At 35.2% G+C, this 24,753-nt stretch overlaps 2 protein-coding genes across 2 annotated transcripts in view; one reads left to right on the forward strand and one right to left on the reverse strand.

The window, feature by feature from the left end:
* LOC149563718 (Chlorophyll A-B binding family protein) overlaps nt 1-23,998 on the reverse strand; it is a 53,100-nt gene extending 29,102 nt beyond the window's left edge. Inside the window, exons 1-2 of the mRNA XM_089826856.1 lie at nt 23,545-23,998; nt 23,303-23,469 (exon numbers count right to left, since the gene is read on the reverse strand). Coding sequence (XP_089682982.1) covers nt 23,303-23,469; nt 23,545-23,679 — 302 coding nt within the window. The 5' untranslated portion in view covers nt 23,680-23,998. The remainder of the gene's footprint in view (nt 1-23,302; nt 23,470-23,544) is intronic.
* Nucleotides 1,008-14,631, forward strand: LOC149563719 (uncharacterized). The gene is made up of 5 exons (XM_089824204.1): nt 1,008-1,138; nt 1,313-1,383; nt 13,368-13,520; nt 13,662-14,062; nt 14,200-14,631. The coding sequence occupies exons 1-5, from the start codon at nt 1,008-1,010 to the stop codon at nt 14,614-14,616; spliced, it is 1,173 nt and encodes a 390-aa protein (XP_089680330.1). The 3' UTR covers nt 14,617-14,631.
* Nucleotides 23,999-24,753: the final 755 nt, after the last annotated feature.

Genomic DNA, 24,753 nt, shown 5'->3' on the forward strand with positions numbered 1-24,753 from the left:
CAAAACATTGAAGATGCAATAAAGCATAAAACTATATGCAGTAGTAGAAACCCAAAGATGTTTAATTAAGGCCTTTAAAAGTTAAGTGATCCGCTTTATGATTCAAAAGAGATCTAGCAAGAACATGAAATTTAAAAAAGGTGACGAAACCTTCACAAGGAAAATACAAGTTACTGGAAATTTTCTATAAAGAAATATATTTGAGATTATTAAAGTTTGTGAAGGTAGTGAAGAAAACTTTAAATGCATAATCTATATGTATGTATGTATGTATGTACGTATGTATGTATTGTATATATATTATATATACATATAAATACATACATACATACATACATAAATATATTTTAAAATTTCATGTACTCAAGAGCTAAAGAGCTCCTCCATGGAGAACATATAATAGGAGAAAAAACCTTCTAAAGAGGATTATAAGTTAGTTGAAATCTGGTACAAAGTAATTTATTTGGGCATATTAAAGTCTGTGGAAGTTAGTGAATAAAATTTTGTGGGCATACTATATATATATATATATATATACTGCAAAATTTCATGAGCTCAAGTAAAAGAGAAACCATTCTAACAAGGCTGTAAGAGCTCTGCTGCATTTGGCAGGATAAACAGTGATTATTCCTCCTCTGAAAGGTGTCCAAGTGGATCGGGTGGGGTTCTGATGGTTGACATTGAAAATTAAGTTGTATGTTTTGTTTAGTTGTCCCACCTTTCTGTTGGAATTATGTGATTATGCATTTATTGGTGAGAAACATTGCTATCAATCCAGTAACACCTGATGTCCCATACAATACTTTTTGCAGATAACAGTCTAAAACCGCAACAAGTTTAGCAAGTGCAACTCAATTTTTAGAAAATACAACAGAAGCCTTTCAGACTTAAAGATGTGTAGGCTTTCTTAAAAAAAATTTAATAGGGACTCTTCAAAATTCATGAAAGGGTGCAAAAAACTAGCATGCTGAGAAAATACAACAAAAGCCCTTTAGACTCACAGATGTATGGAGTTTCTTAAGAAGAAGAAAATACAACAAAAGCCCTTTAGACTCACAGATGTACGGAGTTTCTTAAATCTTCTTAAGAAAAAAAACCTAAGTTGCCGGTTTGAGTTCAGGGACGGATTCGGATTCAGGTACCAGAATAAACATACATAATTGTAAAACTAAATCATTTCATAGTATGAATATATGTTACTTGTGTTAAGAATAGTTGATCTATATAGACAAACAATTACAAAATGTTTGTAGATAAATTCTGAATTAAATTATGCAGAATATAAGTACTTATCTTTTACTGTGACTTGCAGCAAAATCATTAACAGTCTTCCTCCTTCAGCAATGATTAATGTACTGGATCACTGTAAAACAAATTATGAAGGTGATAATAATAATATTCAATAATACTGATATTATCCTGCAGGTACTCAAATGCCTTTTGATCAATGCTTTCCCTGCAGTGGTGAATGAGCATATATATATACATGGTGAGAGACATGACTCTGAAGAGTCATGTCTCTACGTAGGGACATGCCTCTTCGGAAACATGTTAGTTAACAATAACAACTGCCCAGAACTTGTTTATATACCGTCGCCCAATAACAACTCAAGGGCCCGATAATATAACAAAGGCAAGGCACAGGATATGGAACCCGATACAAGCAATATAATAAGTCACTGATAATATGAAGCCCGATCAATATAAGTTGGTCAACAACATGCTTACTTTACTGTCAATATTTCAGTTGTATGACAGAGGTATATGCATACATATATGTATGCATACATCAGTATGAATAAATGTACATATGCATATGTCTCTGTGATGCATATCAGACAGTGGTAGCATAATTCTGATGTTTATATCTCTATAATGTATAGCAGATATCAATAACAAAATACAGATGCTTATATCTCTGAGATGTATAGCAAAATAGTGGTAACATAAGAGATTCATGTTTTGCTTCTTCTGACGCTAAACATTAACACTCCCTCTTTAGCTAGGGAGAAGTAAAACATTAATCAAAGTCATCATATAAGCAACACAGCATGAACAGTAAATGATCTCTGCTTGCACTTAAGCAATGTCTAGAGATAGTACACATAGTCTCTACTTGCACTTAAGCAATGTCTAAAGATAGCACATATAATGTCTACTTGCACTTAAGCAATGTCTAGAGATGGCTCATATAATCTCTACTTGCACCAAAGCAGTATCTAGAGAAGCCCAGAATAATCTCTACTTGCACTTAAGCAATGTCTAGAGAAGCCAAAAAAATAATCTCTACTTGCACTTAAGCAATGTCTAGAGAAGCCCAAAAATAGATTTATTATTTACAAGATTGTCACCTTGTAAATAATTTTTATATAACTGAATATGTCCATGAAAGATCGTCACCTTTCACTACATATCAAATACTATTAAGTAACCAATGGAAACACAATCTCAAATGAAATAACTCTTTTATTTCAAAAAATTTCCGTTACAAATAATCATACCAAGTTTTTCTCTAAAGTATTTCAGTTTCACTTTAGCAAGAGGTCTGGTAAGGATATCAGCCGTTTGATCATTTGTACATATATATTCCAATTGAATAACTCCTCAATTAACCATATCTCTAATGTAATGAAATGGAATTTCAATATGTTTAGCGCGATTGTGAAACACGGGATTAGAAGAAAGCTTGATACGACTTTAATTATCACAATAAATCACAGTGGGCTTCAAAGGTCTTTTGAAGAGATTTGAAAACAACTTTAGTAGCCATACTGCTTCTCTGGCACCCAAGGAAGATGCAATGTACTCGGCTTCAGTAGAACTTAAAGCTACAAAAGTTTGTTTCCAACTAGTCCAGGAAATCATACCAGGTCCAAGACTGAAACAATATCCTGAAGTGCTCTTTCGCTCAATAGAACTCCCAGCCCAATCAGAATCTGAGTATCCAATTAGTTCAAGATGGACTTTATCATATTTGATTCCCATTCCAATAATACCTTTCAGATACCTCAAGATGTATTTAGCTGCATGCAAATGTATCTTCTTAGGTGCACACATAAACTGATACGAAGTATGAGTTGCATAGCATATGTCAAGGCAGGTATTAACTAGATACATCAGGGATCCAATAATTTGTTTGTAGTAAGTAGGATCCACATCCTCGGATTCATTCATATCATCTTTTAGTTTGTGTAGGTTTATCTCCATAGGAGTAGCAGCCGGTTTATATTCCATCATTCCAAACTTGGTTAATATATCAATTGTATATTTTCCCTGATTTAGTATAATACAGTTGTTCAGCTGCCAAATTTCTAATCCCAAAAAATAGTGAAGTAACCCTAGGTCCTTCATTTCAAATTCAGCACAAAGATCTCGCTTACATTTCTCTATAAGATGTTCATCACCTGTAATTAACAAATCATCAACATATAATACAAAGATAACCATGTCATCGCCTTCAGATTTGAAGTATAGATTTGGATCGGCTTCATTTTTGGCATATCCCAATTTTAGTAGGTGATTATCTATTCTTTCATACCAAGCTCTAGGAGCCTGTTTAAGACCATAAAGTGCTTTCTTTAATTTACAAACATGAGTCTTGCAGTCAAAGGTATTGAAACCTTCTAGTTGTTCAACATAAACTTCTTCTTCAATCTTACCATTGAGAAATGTTGTTTTGACATCCATTTGATGTACTTTTCATCCTTTAGATGCTACAACAGCTAGGATTGTTCTGACTGAAGTATACCTGGCAACAGGGGCAAAAGTTTCTTCATAATCAATACCTTCCTTTTGAGAGAAACCTCGGGCTAAAAATCTTGCCTTGTACTTTTCAATACTACCCTCTGCAACATATTTAATCTTGAACAACCATTTGGAAGAAACAACTGATTTGTTTTTGGGTCTTGTTACAACGTCCCATACATCATTTTTCAATATAGAGTTATATTCCTCAATCATAACTTCCTTCCAAGATTGATGTGAAAGTGCTTCTTTAACATTAGTAGGTTCAGACTTTATGAGTTCAGATAGCAGTGCAACGTAACAGGATTGATTTCTAGTCCTTTTGCTTTACTAAATTACATCATCTGGTTCAACTTGATTTTTAGCTAACATTTTTCTGAGCCAAAGGGGTCTCTTCTTATTGGTATGGTTGACGTTTTCTGATTCTATATGATTAGACATGGAAGAGATGTCAGAATTATCCTCCCTCTCAATTTCTGTAGTTTGATCTTCTTCTTAAATGGATTCATCACTATTACTAGAAATTTTAAAAGCGGTATCTTCTTCAAATATTACATCTCTACTAATCTCAATTGTTCTTTGCCCAGGAATGTAGATCCTGTACGCTTTTGAAGTTTCACTATAACCAATGAATATTCCCTTTTTCCCGGAAGGCCCCAATTTGGTTCTCTTTTCTTTTGGTATGTGAATATAGACTAGACATCCAAATATTCTTAGGTGGCTTAAATCTGGTTTAACACCGGTAAATACTTCTTCTAGGGTGGTGCTTTCTAATAGAGTGAGGGCAACGATTTTGAATGTAGACAGTAGTATTGGATGCTTCAGCCCAAAAGGAGTAATGAAAATTTTGATCATGTAACATAGCTCTGGTTGACTCAACAATAGATCTATTTTTTCTTTTAGCTATTCCATTTTGTTGAGGATTATAAGGTACAAAACACTTCCTCTTAATCCCAATAGAAATACAGAAGTTTTTAAAGATATCAGATGTGAATTCACCCCCATTGTCAGACCTTAGGGTTTTGATCTTTCCTCTTGATTGATTTTCAACTAAGGCTTTAAACTCTTTAAACTTGGATAAGACCTCAGATGACTTCTTTTGTTTTAGAAAATAAATCCATGTTCTCATAGAGTAATCATCAATGAAAATTACATAGAAATGACATCCATTAAGAGAGGGGGCTGACATAGGACCACAAAGATCTGTATGAATCAATTCAAGAATGCTTTTAGATTTATGATCACTTTTGGGAAAGGAATGTTTAGTATTTTTACCTAAAGCACACCCTTTACAAATGCTTGAATAATCTGTTTTTAGATTTGGTAGGCCTTTTACAATTTTACCTATAGATGATAAGACTTGAATGTTAAGGTGACCTAGTCTTCTATGCCAGATTTCAGTGGAATTTAACTTATCATTACTAAGGGTTAAGTTTAGCTTTGGATTTTGATTATTACAAAGCTTATAAAGACTTCCATCCCTAACTCCAATGGAAATGGCTTTCTTAATAGATGAGTTCTTAGTCCAAGATAGAACTCTATCTCCTTAAAATGCAATTTTGTACCTTTGATCAGCAAGTCCGGAGATGGAGACAAGATTTCTTTTAATCCCTGGCACATATAGGACATTCTTGAGTTGAAGTGTGATTTTAGAATTCAGTTGAATAGAACAAGTAGCAATTCCTTTAATAGGGTAAGAGCAATTATCTCCAATAGTTACTTCTTCTGATTCATGATTTGAGAAGGTTTCAAACTTATCCTTAAATCCGGTGATATGACGAGAAGCTCCATTATCTATGATCCAGGTGTTGTGATTAACACTTAACTCGATTGAGAGAGCTACTACAAATGCATAATTTTCTTTATCCATTTTCTCATTTCTTTAACTTCTACTAAAGCTGCTTAAATTTTCTATTTTTCTGGACATACATAATAGGAATGACCAAGCTTATCACATTTAAAGCATCTTACTTTGGACCAGTCACGTTGTTTGTGAGATTTGTGATTTTTGTTGGAATCCTTCTTGTTATTCTTGAACTTTCTTTTCTTATTTGATTTGGAATACAATGCTTGGATGTCACCTTCTTGATTTGAAATTAGACCTCTGGAAGCTAGTCTAGACTCCTCTTGAGTGCATTCATTCTTTAGTTGATCAAATTTTGAAAATTCAGGATGTGAACTTAAACCTCGTATGAAGGTTTCCCATGATAGAGGAAGACCTCTAAGAGCAATCATGCTTAGTTCTTTATCATCCATTTGACTTTGCATAGTAGCAAGTTGATCCTTTAATTCAATAATTCTTAGGAAGAAAGAGGTAATGGATTCTCCATTTTTCATTTTTATGTAAAGTAGATCTTGTTTCAGAGTTAGCAATATACTTGTATTGTTAATTTCAAATGTACTTTGAATGGTGGAGAACATATCAAATGCGGTTTTAAAATTGGCTATGGATGGAAGTATATGATCTTTTACTGAATCTCTGATTATTTTCATTGCTTTATTATTATGCCTTTTCCATGTTGTTTTCTCGGATTCATTTTCAAGCATGGGTAAGTTTGTTTCAATGTGATTTTCTAATTCCATCTCTCTTAGAACTATTAATAGTCTAGTTTTCCAAGATGAGAAGTTTGATGCTCCATCTAGCCTATCTTCTATTCTTACATGATTCACCATTTTAATGCTTGAAAAAAAATTCCTTCCTTTAACTTTGGCTCAGTTTTATAATGAATATTTTGTAAGAGTTTTCTTATCAGTACTGCTCTAATACCATGTTAAGAATAGTGGATCTCTGATAGACAAACAATTACGAAATGCTTGTAGATAAATTCTGAATTAAATTATGCAGAATATAAGTACTGATCTTTTACTATGACTTGCAGCAAAATCATTAACAATCTTCCTCCTTCAAAAATGATTAATGTACTGGATCACTGTAAAACAAATGATGAAGGTGATAATAATAATATTCAATAATACTGATATTATCCTGCAGGTACTTGAATGCCTTTTGATCGATGTTTTCCCTGCAGCAGTGAATGAGCATATATATACATGGTGAGAGACATGACTCCAAAGAGTCATGTCTCTACGTGGCCACATAGGGACATGCCTCTTCGAAGGCATGTTAGTTAACAATAACAACTGCCCAAAACTTGTTTATATGTCGTCGCCTGATAACAACTCAAGGGCCCAATAATATAACAAACGCAAGGCACGAGATATGAAACCCGATACAAGCAACATAATAAGTCGCTCATAATATGAAGCCCGACCAATATAAGTTGGTCAACAACATGCTTACTTTACTGTCAATATTTCAGTTGTATGACAAAGATATATGCATACGTATATGTATGCATACATCAGTATGAATATATGTACCTATGCATATGTCTCTGTGATGCATATCAGACAGTGGTAGCATAATTCTGATGTTTATATCTCTGTAATGTATAGCAGATATCAGTAACAAAATACAAATGCTTATATCTCTGAGATGTATAGCAAAATAGTGGTAGCATAAGAGATTCATGTTTTGCTTCTTTTGATGCTAAACATTAACAGCTTGATCATTGATCAATTGCAAATGTCAAAGATAAGCATTAAATACTTACTCGTTAATCTATGTTCATGATTCTAAAGAAAATCATACGTTGAATTACTGAATTGCAAAATGAAATTTCAAAACATAGACTAACTCATCAAATAATAAAGTTTGAAAACATAATGATAATAGTCACAACTGTTAAATAGTTTATCATAGTATCAAGGCCCTTCAAGGGTCAGATGAGTCATCCAAAATGAGGTATCAATGGGTTCATTCCCGGCTGCAACTAAATCAAGATCCTCATCATTGGAACCCAAACCGGATCCTTTTTATGCTAAGAAGAAAAATTAAGAATAATAAAATATTATTTAATGTGTTTTTTAGTTACTTTTGGCCCCATGGATCGTGGGTTCTTGTGGGTCCGCACAAGGTCTGCCCAAGTTCTTCCAAAAACCACCTGGGTTAGTGGTAGGTCCGCACTATTGAGCTGTCGTTTTGCACGATGCTTAACGGCAGGAATCCTTTCGAACTCCTCTCTTGAAAAGATGATCCGAGGATCAACTCCAAAGTTTCGGGCGATCTTGCGACCTACTGGAATCCGCTCAGTTGAAGATAAATGTGAATGTTCACAAGGAGGCCTTTGCTGGTTCGAACCAATTTTGGATCAAATAATCAATCTGCTTGTTGTTTCAAAATTAACAACAAAAGGGATATGTTTTTTTGGTATTTTCTATTTTTATGATGAATGCAATCTAACAATGCAACTATATGAATTCCTAATTTAGCCAAGGGGTTAGTAAAGCAAATAACAAAGATAAGGTAACAAGAAGTTTAAGCAAATAACATGAAAGGGAAATTCCTAACGGACATAAGCTACGAAAACAACACGTTTGCATGTTAAACCTTTGAAAAGATCGGTAGGTAACCAATGAAAATAGGAGCAGTGCTTCCTTAATTCCGCTAATGCAATCGTCGATGGGAAATTTAGTAACCATATGATGTTTCACTTTTCAACAAATTGCAAGGCCATGGAAAGTGCGCTCGTGCAAGACAAAAAGCTATGAAGAAACAAAATGGGTGATCTCTTCTTGAACTAGATACATCAGCAAAATTCGTAAAACCGTAGCAAACACCAGAATTAAAAGATCATACAACCAGAAATAACGCAATAAAATTTTCGCTCACTTACATCCCATGAACAGACATTCACAAAATATAACACATTTAGACAAGAATCACTACACTCCAAATGCGAGCACCAAAAGAATATATTATTGCAAAATAACGACGACTTTGATTACATATTACAATCTCGTATTTATAAGAAATCTTCTCCTCAATTTGTGTTGAGAGTGAGAGATATCTTCATGCAATCATATGCTTCTAATTTAATAAAACAAACTAATTATATACAAATTAACCATCTAACTAGTGCTTAGTAGGACTCCATCCATTTTTATATCATTAATTGGATGCATGAGCCTTTACATGTCATAAAACAAAGAAATTATGAGAGGATAAGAAGAAGAGAGCCTTCAGTTGATGTAGAAGTGTCTGGAAGTGTCAAAATAAAAATTCAACTTTTACCGGGAATCTGTCAGAGTTAAATTGCTGTCAGAATGCGTTTCCAGTGCATGGAAAGCTCTAATTTTGGAACTAGCGGTTAACTGTCAGGGCACCTCAAGAGAAGCGCACCTCGAAAGAAAGCACACCTGTGCACCTCTAACTTCTTCAAAATTTCTTCCAACACTTTATTGCAAAAAGCACACTAGTGCACCGACGCACCTCTAAATTCTTCAAAATCTTCCAAAGCATTGAAAAAGTGCAGCAGTGCACCTCTGAATTCCTCAAAATCTTCCATGACATTATTGGAAAAGCGCACCTGCGCAGCAGCGCACCTCAGAAGCTCAATTCGCCAAAAAAATCAAAGTTCTTAGTTTTGAAAACAATTTCTAAGTTTTGCTCAAATGGGGTTTTAGATCACTTTAGTGTACTTATTTTCCCCCTTCAGATGATTTATACCTTCTTTATAGCCAAAAAATTTCATACATTTGAACTCTTGCTGCTTCTTCTATCTGAAATCCCAAGAAACTTGTGTTGAATCTTGTCATTTAATATTTGCGTAAGATGAGGAACCTATTCTGGTTTATGCGTCCAACCTCTGTATCTTTGATCTTTTCTTCTCTCCAACTGCCCTATCCTTCCCGATGAGAGACCAGGTGATCCAGATTATCCAAAATGATCAAATGTTTGAAACATTTTCACAAGATTTTCTAGGCGTTTTTGAATAGCTTTTTTCGAGGTCTTCTGCTCAAAATTTCAAGTTGAAGCTTTCATTGGTCCCTAAAACTAGGCAGCTGAAGGCTCGCTGTTTTAGGGATTGAAATTACATTTTCAGTTCTTCTTTCCAATGGTGTAAGCGGTTCTAAATTCTGAGCTCTAGGTCAAAAGTTATGACCCCGACAAGTTGAGATGCCCTTTTTCTCTACACAAAGAAGCAAACATTAGTCCAAAGAGTTGAAAATATTTATTAAAACAAACCCTAATTACGACACGAACAAAACCCAAGAAACCTAGTTGTCTGGGAAAACCAAAAAACCCTAATTTTACTCTTTCATGCAAAAAAGGGCGCACCTGGCACACCTGATAGGTGCACCTGGTGTGCCTTCTACCATTTAAAAAGGTGGGGTGCGCAGCAACGCACCTAATTAGGTGAGCTACTGTGCACCTTAAATGTTGTGTCTTATTCAAAGTTTTTATGTTTTTTGCTTTAGGTTTAAAAAATTTAGAAGGTGCACAGTTGGGGACCTAATTAGGTGCACAACTGTTTAGTGTTTGCAGGAGGCAAGGATGCAGACCTAGGTTAGTGCGCTGCTTTTAGTGTGCTGCTGCAATCGGAGATCAAAGAAGAAGACGAAGTGGGGATAAGGGAGGGGGTGCGCAGATGCACAGCTCCTACGCACTCATCTTTTTGTCAGTGCTTTCTATGTGTTTTGACGCACTAGCGCACTTGGTTAGGTGTGTTGGTGCACCTTTTTTCTTTGAAAAAGACTTATTTCCCTTAGAATTCTGACTTTCGGAAACTGGGCTTTCTAGTTCGGACCCATACTTGATCAAAACACTAGATAAAAACCTTAAAAAAGACTCAAACCCTAAACTAGGGATCCGGAAAGCCAAAAAATAAAGTAGGGGGTCCCCATTTCTAGGTGAAATGGGGCATGCATTGTGAAACTACAACATGCACCATGGACTGTGATACGTAGCATGTGGCCCCACAGTCCATGGTGTGGACCCTGTGCGGACCCGCCACAGGTCCAATCTAAATCCGAACCCACGACAAATCCAACTTAGAAAAAAAACCCTTAAAAATCAACGAAAACATCCAAAAAACGAGTATAGATATCTTAATACATCTATCAAAAACAAAGAGATATATCAATTTGGAGCTATTTTTTGAACTTGATATTTCTTTTATTTTCCTCTCTATCTAAAATAATCTCAAGACCACATCTCTAACATCTTTATAGATAGATGTGTTAATATGATCCATGCTAGTTTAATCTATATTTAAATCTATTTTTCTTTTCTTTCAAGAATTTTTTATATGATAAAACATTATATTTGATTTATTGCTTTACTTTGGGTTTATAAGTAGGAGATATTTTCCACAGCAAGTCAAATTGTGGTATTGCTATCAGGATTTAACTGTGTAGTTTTTGAGTCAAACTCACTGACCCATATCATGAGGAGTGATTCACACATGAATCCATCTCTCATGAGAATAAATGGAACACTTAGAACTCATTGGATCTAGGTGATGCTCACAAAGGTGAAGAACCGGTACTTCCCAAGAGGTCACCCATCCCAGTACTACTCCAGCTCGAGCACGCTTAACTACGGAGTTCCCTCCCTGGTTAAACCCACCCTACTTGTAACCCCATTTGCAAGCATAGAAGTCCCAATTTCAGGTTTTGGTTCAAATTTGGTCACATGCAAGGCCATCCAAGGTCCTATTTTTTGCATGCAAATCTGCCACGGGCAAACCTATGGAAAATTTGGTGGGTATCTGCAACCAACCAGTGAATTTTGCCACTTTTTTAATATTTTTTTGACACCAAAAAGTGGTACAGAAGGCATCTTAAAAACAAACCTAAAAAAATCATTTCTCATACTGTGAAGGAAAAACATAAATATTATTCATCATTTCTGAACTTTGTTCTTGCTGGCAGTTGCACAAATAGTGTTGAAGATTAATTAGTGAATGTTCCAAACTAGCTGCTCAGCTATTCCTACCATAGTTCCAAAAATCGCCATGAAATCGCGATAAGATTCATGGCTCCCGATTTTTTTGGAATCGGAAATCGCTGGTGGCGATTTTTTCTTGTGAATCGCCTAAATCGCCAAAATCGGCGATTCATGGCAAAAATCGCCAAAATCACCATCGTGAATCTCCAGAAATCGGCCACGGCAGCAAGGATAGAAAGTTCAATTTTTTTAAAAAAACACATGTTTTATTTGCTTTCTAAGTTGACTTTCCTCTTTGTTATAACCCTAAAGAGCCTTCTATTTGCTTAGTATGAGTAGAAGAGAGGAAGAGTGAGAGAGAAGAAGAGAAAAGAGAATCCATAGGTTTCCAACCGGCAAGAAGGAAGAGCACCAAAGAGATCAGAAGTCCATTTGGGGAGGCCATAAATTGCATTGGGAGCATTAAGGAGTCAATATCAACACTCCTCAACTCATTTGCAAGAGGTAAGTGTTGATTTTTTTTTTGCATGTTAGTGTAGTTTGCATTTTTTGTTAAATTTTTTTAGTGTTCATTTGCAAATCTTGAATGTTTTTTATTTTTAGTTTTACTAAATTGCAAACTAGGGTTTGTTGTTTTGTAGTTTTTGTTTATTAGTTGCAAACTTTGATTTTTTACATGAATTTTTTTATTGCAGCAGCCCTTTGCTTTCATTTTCCAATTTCCACAATGGGTAAAAAAGATGAATGCTGGAAATATAATGAAGAGTTTCCTGGGAGAACCAAATATCAAACAAAATGTATATTTTGCAAAGAAAAAATAAATTCGGGAGGTATCTATAGATTGAAATACCACATTGCTGGCATACCTGGCCATGATGTCACAGTTTGCACTCAACAAACCGCTGAGGCAAAACGCTCTTGTTTAGTGGCATTAGAAAAAATTGAACAAGACAAGTTGACTAAGAAAATGCAACTTGAAGGGTTAAGAGGTATTGGCTCCCATGCTCCCACATCTGCAACCGCATCTACATCTGCAAGTGCATCTGCATCAGCTTCCGCATCCGTAGGTTGTGTTGGAGAGGGTTCTTCTAGGCCTCCTTTTCATCCTAGTGCTCATGTGAGTGTTAGTGGTAGTCGGTCTCATACTGAGACAGAGTCCAACACCAACCTATTGCGGCCTAGAGTGCGGAAAAGCAGAATGGATAGTTACTTTGTGCCCCGCACTACTCCTGGCTCCCAACCCACGCTTGAGGGCATGGGTTTGAACAAGGAGATTCATGATGCTGCCAGAAAAGAGATTTGCAAATTCTGGTACTTTTGCAACATTCCATTTATTGCAGCCAGGTAATTGATTCTTTTTTCTTTGTTATCTTCAAAATTAAAGTTAAAAGTAAAAGTAAAACTTTAATTATATCTACTTGTTTTATGATTTTAGTTTTTGACATCTAAATTTCTAATCAATATCATTATCTATTTGTGACAGGACTCCTTATTGGTAGAACATGATAGATGCAGTTACCATTTGTGGTCCAAGGTTTAAAGCCCCAACTGAGGCTGAGTTGAGTGGATACCTCCTGGAGGAAATGGTTGAGGATATAAGGCATGAGCTTGAGGACAACCGAAAGGAGTGGATCGAAAAGGGTTGCACCATCATGACTAATGGTTGGACAGATAGGAGGGGAAGAACACTCCTCAATTTTCTTGTATCCTGTGGAGGTGATTGATCATTCTACTTTCCTACATACATAATTTTGAATCGTGATTGACTATTTCAAATTTTGATTTGTTGATTGCTAATAGTAATTATAATTCGTTGTTTTGTTACTTGTAGGATATACCATGTTCCTCAAATCCATTGATGCTTCTGGTCATGTAAAAAACGCCACATACTTATGTGAGGTTATTGAGGAAGTTATAGCAGAGGTGGGGGAACAACATGTGGTGCAAGTGGTGACGGATAATGCAGCAAGTTATGTTGCTGCAGGTAAACTTTTAACTTTTTAAGTTTTGAAAATAAATTTATTTGAATTTTGAACTTTTTCTAATTCTAACTTAGAATTTCTAAGTTTCCTAAGTTCTAACATGTTTGAAATTTGAATTTCTAATTATCTTAAAATTGTTGTAGGCAAACTTTTGATGGAGAGGCACCCCACCATATTTTGGTCCCCTTGTGCAGCACACTGCCTTGACCTCATGTTGGAGGAAATTGGCAAACTTGAGTGGGTCAAGTCATGTGTGGAAAGGGCAAAAAACATATGTAAGTTTATTTATAATCATTCATTTGTCCTTAGCACAATGAGGAAGTACACAGGAGACAAAGAGTTAGCTCGTCCAAGGATCACGAGGTTTGCCTCGAATTTCATCACCTTGCAGTCCTTGTTGACATCAAGGGATGATTTGAGGAGCATGTTTGTTGGGCAGGAGTGGATTTCATCTTCCTATGCTACGACCACTGCAGGGATAGATGTGGTGGATTGCATATTTGATGATGATGGTTTTTGGAAACCTGCTAGAGAAATACTTAAGGTAATTTTATTGCAATTTAACATTTAATATTTTACAGTTTACTATGCTAATTGTTTAATGATTTAGTTTTACCTTATATTATTGAATTATTCTATGTTTAAGTTTTGACTCAAATTTTTGTTTTACTTTATATGTAGGCCACTGAGCCTCTTGTATCTCTCCTACGAACTGCTGATGGGGAGAAGCCCTCTATGGGCTACATATATGAGGGCATGGATAGGGCCAAGGAGGCCATTAGAGCTCAGTATGCAGGAGTGCAGGAGAAGTATGCCCCTATTTGGGACATCATTGATAGGAGATGGCAGAATCAGCTCCACAGACCCATCCATGCAGCAGCTTACTTTTTGAATTCGGCATTTCGTTTCCGTCCTGACTTCAAGGCGGATGAGGAGGTTCTCACCGGATTATATACAGTGATCCAGAGGTTGAGTACTGATGAGGATAGCAGTGCTGCAATTATTGAGCTTGATAAGTTCAATAATAAAGAAGGGCCACTTTTCTCTAGCAGGGTAGCCATAGATGCTCGGAAAACAATACAGCCAGGTAAAAATTAAATAATATATTCAATGTTCATGAATCTAGATTCTAAACTTAAAGTTGATTATGTAATTTTAGAGTTAACTTGTAATTTGTAATTTGTAAATGAGACTAATTATTTTTATTTTCCCTTATTTCAGATAGATGGTGGCAAATGTTTGGGGCCACAACCCCAAAACTTCAAAAAATTGCCATTCGTATTCTGAGTCAACCAAGCAGCGCTTCTGGATGTGAGCGCAATTGGTCCATGTTCGAGCACATCCACTCGAAGAGGAGAAACAGGTTGACAGTGTAGAGGTTGAATGATCTTGTCTTCGTTCATTACAACCTCCGTCTTAGGATCAGACAAATTTTGGGCACTGACTCCTCTCCGATCATTCTGGAGGAGATTGATCCAGAATCAGAGTGGCTCACAGAGGTTGTAGATCCAGTCTTCACTGAGGAAGACCGTGCGTGGATTGACCAGGTGGATATAGAGGCTGAGGCAGCTAGAGCACGTTCTTCAGGCATTGGTAGACGCACACGTGCACGCACAGACACAGGCCCTAGCGACATTCGTGAGCCCATCTTATATGCGGGAGATATGGCTCGACAGTCCTCTAGGACCTACATTAGACGCCTTGCTACTAGGCAGACTGGATACTCAGAGGCTGAGGCTGAGGCTGTAGCCGAGCTTGAGGATGATGTTGAGGATGATGATGACTATGAGCCTGAGGCTTGAGCTGGAGCCTTGTTTTTATATTTTGTTTACAGATATTGATACTGAATCATTGATAGACATATGTTTCAAAGTTTCAAACTTTCATGGATCTTCATCTTAGATTCTTACATAAATTTATGATTTGATGTCTTATGGATCATCTTACATACATTCTATGATTTAAATCATTATGATCATTTGATTTCTATTTACTTCAGCTAGCCTACAATTTACATTTTAGATAACATAGTTACGTATGTGATGGATTTTATGTTTCATGTTTATGTATGTTAAGTTTTAACTTCTATTTGATGATGTTATAGTGTGCTTAAGTTATATTCAATAAAGGGTGCATGAAATAAGTTTTAAATTGTTAAAATCTTTAAATTTAAAGGGTTTTTTCAAATTTGCCGATTCATCGCCGATTCATTGCCGATTCACGATTCGATTCGGCCTTGCCGATTCCGATCCGATTCCGATTCACGTTTCTTTGAAATTTCCTACACATTTACGAGAGTCCATTTCTTGCCATGTAGATCATAAAGGAAGATTTCTTTAAAAGAGGTAGCTTTCTTTTCAGGTTTTTGGTTTTCTTATCCTAATTTTTTTTTACAGATGGACTCTCTTGTTTTGTATTGAAGTTTTTGTTTTGTTTTCATTCTTCTAGGAATCTATAATAGATACTTAATTGTCAATAATAAATTAAGTTGTATATTTTGTTTTATTTCATTTGTTTCAATTCTTTAAATGTGTTGCTTATTAAATTAATTGTCTTAGCTATTACAATGGAATCCAGTTCTAGATCAATGAGTAAGCCCAACTAACAAAACAAACACAAACTCTCCCCTTTGAAAATATGTTAAATAGTGCACCAACTTCCAAGTGGTGGCAAATATGTTTCATGGTGAATGTAATGTTAGACATTCAAGCTCATACAATCAAGTGAAAGGCCATTTGTGCAAGATCCCTGGAGTTAGACAAGGCATTAAATTTGTCCTAGGCAAAGATGGTAAGGATGTTCTTGAATCACAAGTCAGCACATATATTGATGAGAAAGAAAAAGTAGATCAAGCAGCAAACTGTAAATCACATAATCTTTTGCCAAAGAAAGGATTCCAAGTGATGAAGCCTCCACCACCTTCTAATCTTCAACCTACAAAGAGCCACATATTTGTAGTGCCCCCTCTCTGAATACAAAATAATAATAATAATAGAGAACAAAAGATTAGCAATAAAAAATTATATATTATTAATGAAAAGTTAATTTAAGTCAATCGCAATATCGATAAGTATTACTGATGAGTATTCTAGTGGTTCTGTGTGGGGAATCAAGGAATATTGAGTAAGGAACATATTATACAACAATACTTGTAATAGTTGATCCGATATAAGAACAGAGTTTATCGTGCAAGATTATTAATGTCAACTGATTTCAGAGTCCGGGGTACAATATTAAGGATATCCACGGGAATAAGTCAACACTGCATAGAGTCTTCACTGATTAACATAGACCAAAAAGAACACAATATATTGCTTCACTAAGGGTGTCAGGGATGTTTGATTGATATCTCCATGACAGATTACATCTACAGTTATTATTCACCAGCAATATGTCAATTCTGTTCAAGTTGCTGTCATGAAGAGGTGAAGGCAACCGTCTATACCATTACCAGTGAGGTATTTAGAAGGTAGCAAATAGTATGCCAAACACTGATTAATATTATCAATTATAATTTGACAAGTATAAGTCGGCAACCCTGAGTAGAGAGCAGCAATTGACTTTCGATGAGCAAAGGATTTTTTGTGACTAAATCAATAATCAGTAACACAAGGAGGACTAATTGGCTAGTTATAAAGGATGGTGTTCCATCATTCATGAAATGATACCCCCATTCTAATTGATAGTTATAAGGAGGCATTCCATCAAACACATTCAGGCATCAAAGGATCAATAAGGAAATGGGATCATGCATTGAGATGATCAGAGAATTATTATTTATCTCTGATGAAAGAATCAGATATTATTATGCATTATAAATATATATTCCTTAATCACTTGCTGGTATCGTTAAGAGCATAGGCTGGTTTTGATAGGGAGAGGTGGAGTAAAACCTCACAAGGGAGGGGAATTCCAAGACAGGTAAGGACATATATTTCCGAGGCATTGAGGAAAAGTCCTGTCAGGTATGAAGATACATTCTCAATGCCTTAAGGAAGCTCACTTGTAGATTGGTGTACAAACACCCTAAGGGCAAGTAAATTCCCATCCTTTTTAGGGTTGATGTTTAGGAGAGACATAAGGAATTACGGCTTGAGTAGGCATTATGAATCAGTAACTATTTTTTAATTTTAATCCAATTTAAATGCATAGTGATGTACGTTAATATTTGGGAATTGACAGCTTCCTAGTAGGGAACATTACAAATTGCCATTTCCAAATGCAATTCAAATCCTAGTTAGGAATTTTAGGGTGAATCAAGTATAATCCTAGTTGGAGACATTATAGCATTTTTGTGCACACCTGAAAATGCAACCTATGGCATATAAACAACCAAGATTGAGTGGTATGAAGGATTGGCTGCTTATTTATGGCAAGTTATGCGTGGCAAAGATTTGGCTTGATTGGGGAATTATGAGGGTGAGTGGGTAGCGGCTATAAAATCATGCAACTTTGGGAAGACGTCTCACCATTTGTCCTAGCCTGAGTCATATAAGCCTAGAGAAATGTATACCCCAATCCTTTTGGAGCCCTGTAGTAATATGGTAGCCAATCTAGGAGATGTCTCTATAAGAGGATTTTGCGGATGTTGAATCTGAAGCACCCCCTAATCCTGCATGTTGTTAAGGTTGTGCTAGGAAATGAGTGACTTCCTACTTACCACCGGTATAGGGTTAACATTGATCTCACAAAAATTTTCCTGGCCTCTGTGCTTGCTAGAGGAATGGTAGGGCCGAAAATTGGTGTCAAAGAGTTTCCAAACACAAATACCTAGGAGAGATAGACGGTGTTGGATAACATCAGTATTGACCAAACCATTCCAGTCTCTCAGCAGTATTACCTCAGCCCTAAAAGGGAGTTTATGGGGGTGGTTCATCAGTTTCCACTTATCATCTTAGTGAAATTGGAGGGCCTAAAGAGTAGGATGGAGACTTTTGACAGGAACCTCATGTTCCTACAAAAGGAAGCCGCCTTGCTTCCACTTCCCATCATGGAATGGTTTCGTGGTATAAGGCATGCTAAGGCTTCTGGATTCCAGAAGATCAAAATGTGATACTAAAAGAGTTAGACTTTCCTACACTGCCTAAATGCAGAGAGGATTGTAGTGTAGATGATGAAAGGGACATCGAGGAGATTGCGAATGGACCCTCCCACCAGTGTTACAAAGGAGATTGTGTGATTAATGCTCACACAGCACATGCAAGGAAAACAAAGAAAGAAGCAGAGGAGCGGAGTCTTCTCATCAGCCAAAACAATTTCCTCTTCAAGGACATCCACAACCCTAGGCCCAAGAAGAGGGTTGGCCTCTTTTAACTCTGGTAGCAATGTGCTTGGAGGTGGGGAGGGTACTGATATTTTTCTGATGTTTTTTCTATATCCGATTAAGTAATCGTGTAAATATTGTTCATATATTTGATAGCTTTTGTTATTATATTTCTAGCTCGCCAACAATTTTTGGTAGTTTATTAGCATATTGTCATTTTCATTGGTATCCATCTTGTATGGTTTTGGGTAGGTAGGTTTAATCTGAACATTACCTAGTGACAATTTATGGATTAGTTTCTCAGACAACCTTTTTTTGGATCTATTTTGTACTTCTTTTCGAATATCAATATGATGGGAGTTGGCCCAATCCAGCTACCTATGGCATAAAAACATAAGAGATCAAAGGGACCATTAAAAGTTGCATTTCAAAATGAGTCCCAAGCAATTGTCAATCAACACTTTGCATAATATCTCTATGTGAATGGCAACAATTGTTGTTCAATCACCATATTGGCAACAAATGATGAAAGCAATTAATGAGGCTCCAAAAGAGGGTAAGGCCCCCAATTATGAGGTGTGTAGCACCTTATTGAAAAAAGAGGTGGAGTTTGAAAAGGAGTCCTTGAAGCCCATAAGGGATTTGTGGGCCAAAACAAGGGTTTCCATCATTTCTAATGGAACAAAAGATGCAAGAAATCAACTATCGATCGACGTATTGTAGTGTCCCCTATAGAAGCAATGTTTTTGAGAGCAACGTATAGCAAAGCAAAGGGGAGATGAAGGGTGGTGCATTTATTGTTATTTTTGTGTCAAGCCATTGAGGAAGTGGGTACTCAAAATGTTATACAAGTCATGACAGACTATGCTCAAAATTGTCAAGTGGCTAGTTTATTGGTTAAGGAGCATTATTCACGCATTTTTTGCAAACCTTATATTGTCCACTCCCTCCGCCTTATGCTAAACAATTAGCACTAAAATTAATTGAATTAAACAAATGCATGCTAAGCTCAAAGAGATCGCAATGTTCATTTTCCAACCTCCACATAACACAAGGCATATTTAGAAGATTCTCAAAATTGGATTGTTGAAGGTAAGTTAACTATGTTTCACTTTAGCAAACTTTTTTATTTTGTTTAATTTTTGTAATTTAATTTTTTATTTTGATTTTCAAATAGGTTGTTGAGAGTCGAGACCCATTCATGCTCGAACACAATCATGTTAAGCCCAATGAAAGTTGTCTTCAATTGGGACTCTACACCTTGGTTGTTATATGCTATGAGAAATCATGTTTTCATACATTTTTCAAGAATTTTAAAATTGTGAAAGTTTCCTGAAAATGAATATGGAATATCTTTGCCCATCAGTTTTTTTTCCTAGTATACTGTTAACAGATTTTTCCACTTATATCTTTGTGTATGGTTCATTTTTCTTCTTTGCATGGTTTTGTACCATTTATTTTCGTAACAATATTGACCATGATCCATTATAACAACATGGATAGGCTCTATTTAGGTGAGATATATGTTGACATCGACTCAATCATTGAGAAGATGAAATCTGTTGTAATTGCAAAATTTCTTTTAACAACTACACAAAATCATTGAAGAGAGGAACAAAATAACCACTCTACTACATCTTCTTGCCTTTGCATTTAGTCTCAAATATTTTAGTGTTTAGCTCCCCTCTATATCAACTAGAGTTGCCCCACATAAAGATGTTAAAGTTAATCAAGGATACAAGGCAACAATTGTAGACTTTTCATTGATCATGACATTAGGAATGCAATGAGAGTTGAGTTGTTAGATTTTTGCATGGTCCATGACTTTAGGATTAATGCTCTTTGAAACAAGTAAAACATCAATGTTCATAGTTGGTGGTGCTTCAATGACCAATTGTTCACACACCTACAACCTCTTGCCATCAAAAGTTTATCACAAGTTTTATAGAAAAACAAATCTTTTATTTTTCAAGCTCTATGTATATTTAGATTATATAAGTTAGATTTTGTAACTCTAAACTCTCTAATTTTTTTCTTAGTAGGATGTTAGTACAACCACATCTGAGTCAAGTTGGAGCACATACACATTCATCGACTTAGTAAAGTGCAATCAACTACTCTTAAAAAAGGCAAAGGACTTGATGTATGTGCATTCAAACTTGCACCTCCTTACACATACACAAAGTAGTTAATATTTTATAGCTTCTGTCGGACAATACATAAGGTAAACATTAAGAAGAACTCTTTGATTAAACTAAAATATCATTATAAAGATATAATTGTATATATTTATATAACTGTGTATGCATATATGATATATGAATATATATACCATATAAAAAATTATAAGATATGAATTTTCACATTCAAATAATTGTTATGTCCATCGAATATCTATATGGCCTTTAGGTATTCATGTATGTTGTAGCACATTCAGTGGTTGAACATACTCATGATTATTTATGTTAAACATGTTATCATTACCTAAGACACATCCAATCGATGATTCCTCCAATATATGACTTGTCACAATTGACATACGGTAGAAAATTAATCATGGTTGCGTTGACCAGTTTATGGATTGAGCTGTTCACCAAACCTTGTCAATAATGGTCATGTCAGTTCAGTAAAGGATGTACGAAGTGGTCATGTCATTTTGGGTGCAGAGTTGTACAAAGGGGTCACGTCCCCTTAGTATTTGCCTCTTTCTTGTATATATATATATATATATAGGAGATGTCGAATACCTTTATCAAGGAATAATTTATATCAACCGGTGATAAACAATTTGCAAGTCTTCTGCAGTGTATGTATAATCGGTCAACCTATAATAACAATTAAATAATTCAAGATGTAATAAGGACATATATACATTGAGCACAAATTCTTCCTGGGCATTAAAAAAAAGGATTATCTACAAACAGATTTATATTGAGTAATTCTTACCTTGAAGGTCATAAGAACATATATGACTTTATTTATATTATTAGTCTAGAACAAAATCTCTGCATATATTCAAAACAATCAAATTGAATCTGGCACTTAAATCTGATCATAAATTAACAGTAGTTACAAAGAAAGGGACACAAGTGGATATCAAACAAAAGCATTTCAACTTGAATGCTTCCACTTCCAGCTTTGTTGCACTTAATGTTAACAATGAACCAACTACCAAGCATGAGAGTGCTAGTGCGAAAATGCGAGTGTGAGCGCCAAAGTCAACATGGCACTATCTGTGGTTCTAATTTATTACTACCTACATCATTTAATATGGATGGTGGTGATGATAATTTTGAAGACCCATGTGATGATTTATTATCAGTTGTGGCTTATTGTTGAGATATGACATTACTATTTTTAAAATTTAACATAGATGTCATGATATTTGAATTTGACTATTATTATGATGGTTTTGTTCATGATACAATATAAGATGCTATCTGTGGTGTATTTTAAATTTAATTATTACTGTAAATATGTAAATATTTCTAGTTTTTATATGTTTTTGCATAAAAATGAAACCAAAATGAATGTGACCCCAAAAAGAAAACCCACAAATCAAACCCTTCAACCCAAACTGGTAACAAAACTAGTAGCTTAGCATTTTTACTTATAAAACTAAACATAAAAATATATTCAAACTAATAGCATGTACTTTATTTTTCTAAATTTAAACAAAAACAAATAAATTATTTACAACATATTTAACTACACAATTATTTTGAAATAATTACTTAATATATTATTTACTAAAGTAAACAATTATTTCATTAAAATTACATTATTCACTATGGTTAGATGCAAATTATGATACACAAAATTATAGCGTCCTCAAAATCTTCTATATCAGCTATGCATTTTATTTTTATTCTTAGGCCTATTATTTATTTTCTATATCAGCTATTTAATTTATTTATTTGTGGTTCAACACGCTCGAGCTATAAAACTCCCTACTTTCTGCCACTGCAATTACACCTTTCAGAACAATTAAAATATGGGCTAAGTTCAGTAGTCTTGATAAAGTTGTAAGGCAGAGGAGCTGACGTAGAGAAAAAGCCTGATAGAAAAGCTCCGGATCGCAGTAAAATGGGCCACCCTAGAGTTTATCTCGAGTTAAATGTGGCATGTATATTTAGAAAATTGTATGATATTTAACAACAGTTCAGTTATTATCAGGGATAATTGAGCCTATGATCACTATCAGTGGTTAGAGAATTCAGGGGATTGAGGTTATATATTAGTATAGAACAGTAAGCCAATGTCCCAGTCTCTAACAAACGGTAACATGTGTAGTATGGGGTTGATTTCTAAGGAAACAAAAAGAATTTATCTCAGAAACTTGAAAAACTAACGAATCTTTAATCAAATTTATAGGAATTTTCATTTAGAGTGCAAATTGTTTTAAATTGTTTGTCTAGCCAAATGGCGCAAAATTAGCCCTTAAAAAATCCTCCGAAACCCTAACAAAACCTCTCCGAGACAATTGAATGAAAAGATAAAAGAAAGAAGGTAAGCAGATACCTGTCATTTCTGGCTCTCCTCAAGGAAGCTTCTCTCTGAGGAGCTTCCTTGACGGCCGACAATTTTGTCTGTTGCATTCTGTCCTGTAAATGCGCTCCCAATGGACTGTTTGCAATTGCTTTCACGGCAGTGAAGGGAATTGCAGAGAATATTAAAACCCCAGCAACCTGCACAATGCGCAATTTAAAAGGTCACCACAACTTCAAACTGCCTTTCACATTCATAAATATCAGTAGAAATACCTCCTGCCAAGAAGCTCTGCATGCTTGAAATCGACGCCTCGGCTTATTGAGAGAAGGGGATTTGACAGAAGTATGAAATTTCCGGGGCTCTAAGGAAGTCTGTAAAATAGCTGTTGCACCTGCAGCCATTGCCATATTCAAACGGGCTTCCCTTCTTTCGACTTTAGTTTGGAAGTCATTCCATTATTGCCCCATCTCACATATATCGAACACTCGAGTTTTTAGGTTGTTATTACTTACGATTACAAGTTGGCATTCGATGGATGGTAGCTCCGTTGAGAACTTTGTGGACAAAATTGTTTAAAGAAACGAGAAGCATCTCAATTTTATCTTTGACGGAGATCGTTGGAGACAGAAGAAGAATCTACAGCAAGAATTGTTTTTGGCAATACGTTATACCAATTGGTAGCTACAGAGTGAAATGAGTTGGGAGGATGAGCTTCTTACTCACTTTAAAACAAGTAAGTTTTTTCAATAACAGTTTATGAGACTCTTTCCACTAGCATGCACTTCAAAATAAGGTGCCTAAGTCATTTCAAACTCTAAAAAAAAAAAAAATTGTTGTAAATTTTGATTATTATTTTTATTTATATCGTGTTGTCTAGTTGTGTTTTCTTCAAATAAGGTATCTAAATTGTTCACTAATAAAATATCTTGTAATTAATGTGGATGTCATTGTACACTAGACTCTCCATGATAAAATGTTATTATGGCTCTACTGCTCTCACGTTACAAGATACAAATTTAAGATACAAATTATCTCCTTTCATTCTTTCTTAGGTATCACTCATCTACCTATTGTATACCTCAAATGTGAGAACGTGTCCTACACTGCACTATATACTTTCTCCTAGTAATCTCCCGTGGGGTTGAATTCTTTGATATAGTATGCTTTTTTCTCTCATTCTGTTTTGACCTTGTATTAGTCCCAGATTTTTTCTTAACAAATCTTTTATTTATTCATTATTTTTTGTACATTTACTCATATTAACACTCTATTTTTTCATCCATTTGACATTTTGTTTCATTTACATTTTTTTCTGTCTAATCTTCCATCCATGATCAATTTAAGGCGATAATATCTTTATATATCTTGAAATCTCTTTAGATAGCTTAACCAAACTGTTGTTGAAGCCTCTAAACAAAATATGTTTGTTTTTTGTCAATAAGATCTCATAAGGGACAACAACTTTAATTTTTAGGTTGTTG

This window comes from Cupressus sempervirens, chromosome 4, assembly GCF_028749045.1.
Source record: "Cupressus sempervirens isolate cs-2001-9-10 chromosome 4, ASM2874904v1, whole genome shotgun sequence".
Lineage (NCBI taxonomy): Eukaryota > Viridiplantae > Streptophyta > Pinopsida > Cupressales > Cupressaceae > Cupressus > Cupressus sempervirens.